We start from the raw sequence: 12155 nt of genomic DNA on the forward strand, positions 1-12155 counted from the left end.
TTTTCTAGGAGTACAATTTCCTGGTCTACTTCTGTAAGTTCTTGTGAATTCATGAAAGCCACTAATTCAAAGACATAGACCATGGGTGTACTTTAGTGACATTCTTTAAGAATTGGGTCCCTAATTAGGTCTGGTGTTAAAGACATTTTGTCCCAGATTCAAGAAAAGTGGTGCTTCACATTGTAAAGCGCCACCCCTAACGCTATTATTTAAGATATGGCGCACCATGGCGGAATTAGGTACAATAGTGTCAAACCTTTTATGCTATTGTGGCGGTTTGCTCCACTAGCGTCAAAACTTGATACTAGTGGAGCAAATTGCAAGGAGGCCTATTGATTCCAAAGGGTGGTTCCTTTTAACGCTTGCTTTAAGCAGGTGTTAAAAATGGCACCAAAAATGGCACAATGAAATCTTGTAGACTTCACTGTGCCATTTTTGCAGGCTTCCTTGTGCTAGAACACCCCTTTGCATACATTACGCATGACGCCTGCATAATGTGGCATAAATGGTCACAAAGTGGCGCAGTGCATGCATTGTGCCACTTTGTAGATATGGCGCAGCTTTTTGGCAAATTAATGCCACAATACAGTCAGAAAAATAAAGCTAATGTGGCGTTAGATGGCAAAAGGCCATGCTTACATTTGGGCCTTTGTTTTTAATAACCATCTATTTCTCTATCTGTTGGCTGGCTTTACTGAGAGTGATTGCATTCTGCTCTTCCACAAGGAGCATAATGGCACACAAAGTAGTTTTGTGCAGTGCCAGAAACAACAGTGGCAATCAGTGTCGTAATGAAACAGGCCCCCTTGCAAAGAACATGGAGGGCCCCTGGCCTCCAGACTAACTCAGGGCAGGTGCTGTCCTGAGGGGGCCCCCTGGAAGGGGGCTGCGGGGCCTTCGTTACGCCACTAGTGGCAGTGTGTGCTTTTTGAGACCAAAATCTTTTTTTTTCTTTTTTTTTTTCCCTTTTGCCAGTGTTTGTTACAATTGTATGGGACTAGCAGCTCCCACAACAATAAAGTGTTACAAAAGCCTTTTCAAAACAAGGCACGCATTGACAAAACGAAAAGGCTCACAAAAAAAATGTCATATCGGTTGGCTTTGCAGTGCTTGTTTATTTTTATAATCTTGTTTAAAATGGTTACACTGACTTTCCATTAGGAATATTTTTTGGAAATACCAGCATGCATCAACCTATTTTACTACATGACACTTCAAAGAAATAGCATCTTTCATGGAAACAAAATGGCTTTTTTCCTACTTGCATTTTTTCCAGAACGTTGAATTTTGAAAGCAAAAAAAAAATCACTCTTGCATCTAATCAGAGAACATTCTGGGAGCATTATATTTAATCTCATACTGTTAAACTTTTCAAACAAGTGTGTACACTTTTTTATTTTATTTTTTAACTGTAGCCACTGCCAGTAGTGCAGTGTGACCTTTAAAGGTTTATTTACAGCGCTCACCCTAATAATGAAGGCTTTTAATTAATGAACCATAAATTCAAGTTCGAACAGCATTAATCTTTGGACACACATTACCTCAACTGCTGACAATTCTCTTCTCTGTAAACTGGCAGCCAACGGATTTGGGCTACAGGGGGTTGGAGCCTGCTTGTCCCAAGGACAAAATAAACATGAAAACGTGTTGCCCTTTACCGCAAACAATATGTCCCCGGCTTCGGGCGATGGGAAATCCACATCCCTGGATAGCACTCATACACACTGTTCAACCATGGGCGTCTTCCCTAATTCCTTAAAACAAACGATACAATAACTAGGCTAGATAGATGCTTTGAGGTTGGTACAAACCACCACTAGAGATTATACTTTTTTCCCCACTCCAACCACTCTTATTGCAGACTAAACTTGATTTTGTCTCAGCCAAGCCTTGGAGCATTCCATTTTGACTGCTACCTTTCACCCAGTAGTCCTTTCAGACCAAGCTCCTGTGGAGCTTAAATTAGATTAGGCACCCTCCCACACCCAAACTTCAAAGGTAGTTCTTTCCCGGATCTCTCACTAGGGATCGTCTCTTTCGAGATTAAATACATACTACCATTAAATATTTTTTCAGCTTAACAACACTCGAGACACTAAACTAGCTAATACATGAGACGCCTTTAAGGCAGTTATAAAGGAGGGAATATATTTCTCTACTACCATACTTACTAAACAGAAATCCTGCGATAGACAAACCCTTGAGGCAGCCCTCCAAGAGGCAGATTGCACATCATAAGACTACTCCCCCATTGTTACAGCAAAGATAGTTTCTGCCCTCAGAGGGAAACTGAACACACTGTACTCCAAGAGAGACAAATATACACTACTACGAGTTAAACACATGACATATGACCAGGGGAATAAAGTAGGTAGACTTTTAGCCCCACAACTAAGTCAAACAGGAGTGGGAATATATAGGATATGCAGGCAAAGAAACAGGTAACACTGCCTTCAGTGAAGACTATAAAGCAAAAGCCTTTCATGATTTTTATAAGACCCTATATACGGCTGAGACATCCAGGATAGGGCCACAATAAGAATATCTAAGGGAAATTCCCCTACCTCAAGTAACTGAAGACCACAATAAAGAACTGGCCAATCCAATTAGGGATGAGGAGGTTCAGTTGGCTATATCCTCACTGAAACTGCACAAATCACTAGGACCCGATGAGTTTACCACCCAATTCTATAAAACTTTTAGTTCTAACCTTGAACCACACCTTTAACGACTAACTACATAGCATCAGCTTGTACAGTCACACTTTCTATGAGCACGGAGCTGATCACAGTCATCCTAAAACCAGGAAAGGACCCCCATAACTGTGCTTCTTATAGGCAGATTGCCCTACTCAGTTTAGATGCAAAACGTTATACCAAAATTCTAGCCACAGGACTGGAAGGTAATATTCATAACCTGATCCATCCAGACCAATTGGGCTTTTTCAAAGAGACGAACCCATGACCATTTCAGAAGGGTAGTTCACCTGATCAAAAAGTTAAACAAAAAACGACTCCCAGCAATCCTGTTAAGAGTTACAAGCAGAAAGAGCCTCTGATCGATTTGACTGTCCATTTCTCTTCCACACCCTTAATCAATTTGGCTTTAACAAAAACATTATTGCCATGGTCCAAACAAACTACGCGTGTCCTCGATCATGAGCAGTAGTTAATGGGGTGGGCTCAGACTTTTTTGTTTTTTTATTAGGGCGGAGTATGCAGCAGGGCTGTCCCCTTTCACTGCAATTATTTGCCCTAAGTATGGAACACCCTGCAGCTAGAATATGGGCTATACCGTATCTATTTAGAACATCCTCTTCGGCCAGAATGACCATAAAATCTCTTTTCACAGACAATGTACTGCTATCCCTTACCTCACCTATGTCCTCTCTGGTGGCCTTACAACAGAAATTGTCTCAATATGAAGAGATGGCAGGCTACTGTATAAACCTTCATAAATCCTTCCTACTGAACTTGACCTTAACGAAGCCCGAAACAGACACACTAGCAAACGCTACTCCTTTTCAATGGGCAAAGAGATCACTTATAAGCATTAAACTCACACTTGGAGTGTCTGATCTATATCACGCTTGTTTTCCCCACTTCTGCACCAACTGAAAGCAGACCTCAAACTATGGGCCCCTATTTACTTATCATGGCTAGGTCGGATACACACACTTAAAATCTCAGTCTTAACAAGACTATTAGTGGCTCCATCGTCTTGAGATTTTTATGGCAAGACCGTCGAGCCAGTCTTTCCTACAAACTCTTGAGACCCCAGAAGACAATGGGTAGACTAACGCTCTTGGACTTCTTTCTTTATTATAGAGCTGCGCAGCTCAAGGTGATACTGGAATGGTCAATGAAAGAAAAAAAGAAAATCAGACAAACACTGACTCCTCGTGGATAGGGTGATCGAGGTTCAGTATATATGGCATGTCTTATGAAACCCAAAATCTGCCCGCCCCCCGAATGCTTAACTCAGCACACCTACAAGAACCTCCCTGGTGACATGGGTTACAGTGAATCAAACAACCGGGTGGGCGACCTTCCATTCATACACTCCCATTCACTTTAACCCGGCCTTTCCCCCGGCGCTCAAACCAGGTCCCTTTGAACAATGTAGAGCAGGTGGCTGCCTGACTATTTCCGATCTCTTCCATGGCTGGGACATCTTTACCTTTGGGCACTGTCAACACGATTTCGGCCTCCTAGCCTCGGAACACTTCCATTACATGCAACTGAAACATTGGGTCCTCCAGCCTGACACGTGACTGGCTGCCACTAGAGACCCATTCCTGTAGAAATATTTGTGCAGCAAGCAATGGGATCTAAGGCACCATTTCCTTTCTTTATGCCCATGTATTGATCACACTACCTACAACCCAAACACTACTTATCCACTTTTGGACCAAAATCTTGGGATATCCCACTTAAGACAAACAATGGCAGCGACTCAGGTAAGATAGAACTATTTTCAACCACTTAATAGGAACGAGGAAAGTGCACTACAAGTTACTATATGATTGATACCTCTAGCTCACCAAACTTAAGACAATTTATCCCACCACTTCAGACCTGTGTTGGAGGGGATGTAGGCTCCTTGGGGATTTCAAACATATTTGGGGGACTGCCCTCACATTCACCCCTTTTGGTAACTTTTTTTAGCTCAGATCAAAACCGTACTAGGCTACCCGATCTGGTCTAAGATTGGCTTCAAGTTGTTAGGACTACATGACAAGAACCTTAAACACCAGACCATTTAGTGATCACTCCATCCTATGACTATGCCGAAGAGCTGCTATAACTGCCCTTGCATCAAACTGGAAAAAGGCCACAGCCCCCTCACTTTCCAAATGGCATGCTAGGCTCTGGCAAGGCCTGGCGAAGGAAAGGATAGCACATATTCTATTAGATGATTACAAGAACCTCTAGTATCCCTGGGGCCCATTGGTGTCATTTTTATCAAAAGATCTCTTACACACAGAATGCCCCACCCACACTAGAGAACTTTACCTATTTCAATTTTAAGTATTCTCTCCCTCCCTCCCACTTGAAGGTCCCTCAGTAATAATGTCTGCACTGTTCCCAGACACACCAAGATTGTTTTTCTTTTGATCCCCACCCCATTGTTTCTTAGAAATTAGTAAACTAACTCCCTGTTTTTTGGCTTTGGGGTTATTATGGAAATCTACAGTTATATTGTGTGGTTATATCTTGTGCTCAGAGACTATTCGGATATACTTCATGGTCTTCGGTATCACTGAGTAATAGCAACTGTATGAATTACTAGCCTTCTCCATCGCTGACAGGGGCCTCTTTACTGATTTGTCTTCTCTGAATACCAGAATACCCTGTTAAAATTCAATACAGAAAGTGTGAGAAAAATGTTAACCTCTGCAAGAGATTTTACCAATGTAATATGGGTATTTCCTTTCAGGCAGGTGTATTTAGTAAGGGCATAGAAATTTTTTCATTTGGTATAAAAATAAAATAATTTCCGTTGGCACAAATAAAAGATTATATTGGCTTTAAATTACTGTAACCATAAGACCCAATGAACACAAAAAAATATATATAATGTAAAGAAAACCGCATTGTTAAACTCAAGTAGTAACCCACCATAACTGGCACAGAAGTGCACTTCTTTATAGGCTGGTGTGCACGTGATCAGTCAAAATGCAGTCACTCACAGTAAGAGAGCAAATGGCTGAAGTGGGCTGACCTACTGTCTTGTGCTGTATGGAGTAATAGGTGCATGTGAATTACAGCTGTGCACTCCAATGGGTGAAGAAGTCTGGTCAAGTCCCTCTGTGCATGTATAGATGTTTCTGTTTCATTAGGGAAATTTCGAATTGCATGAGGCTGATGAGAACTTCGGCCTTCTCTCCGCCAGACCTAAAATTTCACTTCCATGGTCCTAAAAAATGTAATCTCAATGTAAACAGCAAATGATCATTATTGCAAAGAGTGGCCTGTACTAGTTGGTAATACTCATTGGATCAAGTGCACTAAGCCTAGGCAAGAACCCCAAGTAACTAAATTTGCTTGAAGCCAATATTCACCAAATAACTCACTGCATTTTCAGATTCAATAGGCAACATTAATGGCACATTTGGGGTACTCAGAAGCTAAACAGCTTAAGTGTTTAACAGAGATCAGTATCTCAGATTACAACTTTACTTACCACATCTTTCACTTTCCCTGCCAACACGACAAACTCTGGAGAACTGGAATTCTCATAAGAGTCCATAAAGTCAACATTAGTAATTCGCAAGTATCCGGTGAAAATCTTCTCGACCTTGATATTTCGTACTGAAAAAATGGATTGCGAGAAAAGAACGGAAACAAAGTGAGAAAGAAGATTGGGTGCAAGATTCTCTGATCACATCATTCATGATACCAGATATAGAGTACAAATAATACAGTAATAGCAGCCGCAAAGCCTTTATCCATGTATTTATAATACCCGTGCAGCATGTGTAAGTTCACCAAGGCACATCAATAAACAGCAGAAAATGTAGGCCTACTGGGATCTCATGCTAATTTAAAATGGCCATCATGTTCTCAAACCATAAAGAATTTAAGAACTTTCCTCAGCGCACAACAGATCATCTTAGCGTTTTACAGTCATAAAATGGTCTCGTCACACAACATGCATAAATAAACCTCCAGAGTGTTAACTATTATCAGAAATAATATCCCGGCAGAACAGACATTAAGGCTTCCTGCACCACAAGGATGTCCTAAAACCCCTCCTTTTGTAAATGTCATCCAGAAACATCCTGGGATTACTGTGGGCAGCCAGAAAGTTCATCCTCTACAATTGCACCCTGATACTCTAATTACAACCACTTGTCAAAAGATTCTCTAGAAGTAATGACTATCCAGAAGCATTTTTCAACTAGGATGACCATTAAGACACATCAACCAATCATTGAAAAAGAGAAACATCATCCAGACATAAAGGCACCCATCCAATTAGTCCACTCTTAATGGTCATTAAACATTCACCACTGTGGAGAGACAACAGAAGCATGACCCAATCACAACAGCTTTTCATGAGAATGGCCCAGCCATTACCGCAACCTACAAACATCTTCCAATGGAAATGACCATCCAGGATCATTCTCCACACAAAGCCATTCAGATAATTATAATTTTCAAACAGAGAGAAAATCCAGGAATGCCCTCCAAATATAGCAACCATAGTAGTGAGTTGTCAAGTGGAATGAAGTGGAGAGTAGAGTGGTTACAATAGAGTCGTTTAGAATGGAGTACACTGCCACGGAGTGGCCTAGAGTGGAGTATGCATGGTATGGTAGTGCACTGCTATTGAAGACAGACATTGTCGTGAGTTTATTTTAGCATTTACACGGGCACATTACTTCAGCTCTGGGCCTGAGGCCTGTGCCCTTTCACCTAGTTAAATTCTTTTTATTCCCCTTATTATATTAGCAAACGTTCATTTTAGTGGAGATGCTTTATTATTTTTATCAGTTGTCCTTCCATGCAGAATTTGTTATTCATTTCTTTACATTATATTTTTATCTCCTGTGCTCAGCTCAAGGCTGCACACAATAGTTTATTAGCTATTTCTGGTCCAAAGAGTACATTGTCTATCCTACACAGAAAAATGTGTGTTGTCACATCAGGGCAGTTCTTAGAGCAACAGATGTTTTATTATAAAACACCACACTGCCCCCACCACTTTAGGGGGGACATTCCAGCCAATCAGCCATCTTATGCTGCACGCTGTTGTCGCATTTCTGCTAAAACTCAGTTTTTTCTCTTTATCCATGTGGGAAGACTCCCAGCAGACCAACAGACCTCTTTTCTACCTATGGAACAGGTATGGGGATTAGGTTTCCTTCCATGGACTAAATGGGTAGATTGAGGCTAACACTGCTATTGCTCTCATGTTTAACCTTTGTAATGCAGGAAGGGATTTTATAATCATTACTGTGACCGCACAGCGTAATCTTTTCTCTGTTTCACTTTTTTAGTCACCACTGTTGTGGTTCATTATCATTCATTATATCATTGGCAATTCATGCCCTTTTACATAGATTGCAGTTGCTTCAATAAACCGTATTGAATCAAATCCTGCTTCTGTTTGTCTCTGCATGTAGAAGACACGTATAACTGATAGAAAGGGGTACAATCTTTTCCACCACAACTTCCCTTAGAAGTCTTACAGTGACATGTTGCCAGAAATCACCTTTACTCCTGGGGACTGGTGAGGTGCTGCTAGTCAGCCAAGAGTTAGGCCAACAGCTCTCAAAGTGTGGGACTCGGACTCAGTCTCTCAAGCTAGGTGGTGCTGCTGCCCAAAACCTAGTTGTCTCGTTCGTACTAGAGTCCTACAACAACATTTGCAATTGAAATTACCATTACATGTGAACAGACAAACATACAGAGCAAAAGAAGTTGTGGAAATCGGCATTACCTAGTGCACTGATTTGTTTTGATCGTGTTTAAATTTCTGTTTTCACCACTCATCAGAATTACAAAAAATGTGCTTCATTTACACGTTCCTAATTCTGATATAATCTGAAATATTTGTACAGTTCATTTACAGGAATTTACATTTGTTTGTGTGTGCTAGGAACAAATAACATCCCACAGCCTTTCAACCCCAAGCACCCAGCAAGACTGACATATAAAAGCTCCCACTTTGCAGTCAAAGAAAGAAAAGTAAACACCAGCCTCCCTCAGAAGACAGGGCCTAAAATTTGACCTCTATCCTTGAATGCACAGCAATTGTGACAAGATAAAAACTAAATTTAAAGGCCTGTTTATTTCTCATTCACTTCTGAACTTCAGAATGGTTAGTTTAGGGGTGCTTCAGCACCACCCACTCCCCTACTTCCAGCACCTATGGTACGGCTTGAAACTGAGGAAGGCAAGTGTTTAAGTTATGCTATTAGTAAAGGGCACTGACCAAAATAAGCAAGCTGGTTGACAGAACATAGTTGCAAGACTGATCAACTGTTGGTGGCAGAGGAATCAGTTAAGCAGAAGGATAGGTGGCAGGAAACCTTTTCAAATAAATACAGTACATCTACGGCTTTTTGAACTAGCATAAAAGGGAGATAACTGAACACATGTAGACTTGTAGAGTGCCTCACAAGAGAAGAAAAAAAAAAAAAACACACCTCCAGAAAGCAAAAACTTGTGGTAGAATACAAGGAACCAGTCAAAAAGGTGGAAAACCGGCTGTGCTCCATGGGAGGGACAGAGAAATGCTGGACCTCCTAGAACAAATAAACCGAGCAAATAGAAAACAAGCAAATTTGAGCTACAAAACAAAAAGCCACTGGTAAGTCATGGGCGTAATGCATCACTAGGGAAGCTTTCAGCATATGCCCAACATGTCTTTGTAACTACATAGCTGTGCTGTCAGGTAGGCTTCAACCTAAAAGGAGTGGTACTCAATGGTGTATTCTCCATGTTAAAATAGTACTCAAGTCCTCGTCAGTATTTCGAGGTATACGGTTCTTTGTAGATGAACTCAGGGAACAATGTCAGCCCTTCCATTTCACTTTAGGTTACTTTGTCAAGCTGAACTGATTCCATATTTTTACTGCAGCACATAATTCAGGTTCACATGCTTCACCTTTCTTGACCATATAGGTCTGCTAATGTAGATATTTTTACCTTGCATCGAAATTTCGGGAATAGTTAGCAATTCTAAGAGTCCTCCAGTGAAGGCTTTATATTTAGGCAATACTGGTTCTGGTCTCAGTGTTTAAATTCTCTTCAAAATGTAAAAGCATACTTCTAAAATGTGCCTTAAAGAACAAAAATGAGTATTCTTCGAACAATCATTGCAGAACTGATCCGGACATCTTCAATGATTATCCAATTAGATCAGTTACAAACCCATGTTTCCTTCATCTCTGAGAATTTGAAATGATCAGGAAACGTTCCTGTTGGACAGCGGATGCCAGAGGATGATGATGTCGAGGCTTCCTCGTCCATTTCCTTTGGTCTTCACCTTCTTCTTTTCTGGCGTGGCCACCCCAAAAACACAGGAAGTTCTGTCTGATACTGAACCATTAGCCAGGGGTAACGTTTGCTACAATGTGACCTGCTTACATTAAGTATTTGTCAGACAATCTTCAGACAATCTTCGGTTGAACCTTGATGAACAACTTCCTAGCACTGGCTCAGGGATGTTTATTTTCAGCATCTTCATATCCCTCCCCTCCCACCTCTCCCCCAAGAGCCCATTCTTCCAGTATACTGAAAGAGCCATGATCTTCTGAAGGAGTATTAGGAACTCAAAAGGGAGGTTTTTCCAGATATCTGTCAAAATGATCCCTTCCCCAAGGATGAAGTGGACTTTGAAATGGATCCCATGTTAGCAAATTTGGTAGATGCTCCTCTGTTGTCTGATGGATTTTAGTTGCACCAGCAACAGAAGGCTGAATCAGTGCTTGCAGGTAAGAGTTGTGCTGGTTTGTACTGGACTACAGGAGGTTCGTTACATACACTTTAATATTCACAAGCTTTAGTCAACGACTTTCAAGCCGATGTTGCTCCAAATCAGGTGGGCAAAGTGGGTAGGGACAGCAAGCAAAACATTTGTCTGATTTGTTTGTAATCTGTGACATCCTGAAAGAATCTGTTTTTACCATTACATCCGATTTTTCAGCTCAACATCAGATTTAGGTTTGTGATTAAAAGCCAACAGGGGCCAACTGTAGGTTTTCTTAATTTACTTTCAAGGATCTTCGTTAGTTGCAAGAACTACAGGCCTTCAAGAATCAGTATCTGTCTCAAACCTAAATGTAAATTGGTAGAACCTTTTCATCAAGACTTTCATATACACCAACAAAAAAGTCGTCAAGCTCCACCTTGGTGGAGAGAATTTTGGTCCTTGTCCTTTCAATCCCAGGGGTGTCAATATTACAATCCATCCACCACTACACACATATTTGTCTTTTCAATTAAACATAGGCAGATTCCACCACAGATTTCAAGCAATTTGTCAGCGCTGTTGACTGGACTTTTTGGAGAGCCCACCAGATTCCAGAAAACATTCAATAGCCTGACAGAGGGATTCTGTTCAACAGCAAGGTCTTTCACAGAGAATTCTAGATTGATTGTAGGAGCTAGTTTTAGTTTCTGTTCCTCTACTGAAGGAAGGAAAGGGAATCCACTACTCAGTATTCCATTTTTGAAAGCTTCAGGAGACTTCACACTAATCCACAACCTCAAGGATCTGAACTGTTTCAAAAGGAAGGTTCACTTCAAAAGGGAAACGTTACAACAAAACAATTCCCTCATCTTTCTCGGAAGATGCAATACTACCTTAAAGCTTCAGGATGCACATCTCAAGTGCTATTCACCAGTCCCATCAGCAATACCTCAAGTTCTGAGTTCAAGTGCCCCAGTAGCAATTTCAAGTCATTCTTTTCAGATTGACTTCAGCTCCAAGAATTTTCACAAAGGTGTTGTCCTCAATGGTGGCCCTTCACAGCCCAGGAATCCTTGCACACCCCTCCCTGGATGACTGTCTAGTCCACTCACCACACAGCAGATTGGGTGTTGCTGGAAACAACCAAAGATTGGTCAGCTTCTAGAAAATCATGTATTTATCATCTTGAAGTGGGAAAGCAAGTAGTAAAAACCAGACCCAATGGCTCAACAGTCAGAAACCCACTAGCTACTGCATAGCTTTCAACCTAGACATGCCCCCTGCGGCCTGGACCTTTCTATAATATACTACTCTCAACCATTACGTCTTAACTTCTCAAATTCATTAGGTTGAATAAATACCCAGAGCTAAATATGATGTCCCAATTCCATAGAAAGATGCAGCCGAGCTCCTGTCTTGTTTTTTTGTTGTTGATGATGTCAGTATTTTATCTTAGTGTCAAAGTAAATCATGCCTTGTTCCATTGATGGAATTTACAAAGAAATCAACACATTTCAGCATGCAATGATTTCAATTTTAAATAACAAAACAAAACGGTTAAGCATCATTCTCAGTCTAACTTACATGTTCTAATGTGCATTTTCAACCAGGGCGGTGCTGCAAACTGAAATGTTAGTCTTGCTAGTTTTGTCAAGCACTAAAGAGCCCTGGATATGCAGTAATAAGACAGAGAATAACATTGATCACTACATTATACCTAGCAACATTGT

The 12155-nt window shown here is 41.0% G+C and overlaps 1 protein-coding gene across 2 annotated transcripts in view; it reads right to left on the minus strand.

The window, feature by feature from the left end:
• ST14 (ST14 transmembrane serine protease matriptase) overlaps nucleotides 1–12155 on the minus strand; it is a 320066-nt gene that overhangs the window by 193454 nt on the left and 114457 nt on the right. For both annotated transcript variants that reach the window (XM_069224467.1, XM_069224468.1), the window contains exon 3: nucleotides 6187–6314. In XM_069224467.1, coding sequence (XP_069080568.1) covers nucleotides 6187–6314 — 128 coding nt within the window. The remainder of the gene's footprint in view (nucleotides 1–6186; nucleotides 6315–12155) is intronic.

The sequence above is a fragment of the Pleurodeles waltl genome, chromosome 3_1 (genome assembly GCF_031143425.1).
Source record: "Pleurodeles waltl isolate 20211129_DDA chromosome 3_1, aPleWal1.hap1.20221129, whole genome shotgun sequence".
NCBI lineage: Eukaryota > Metazoa > Chordata > Amphibia > Caudata > Salamandridae > Pleurodeles > Pleurodeles waltl.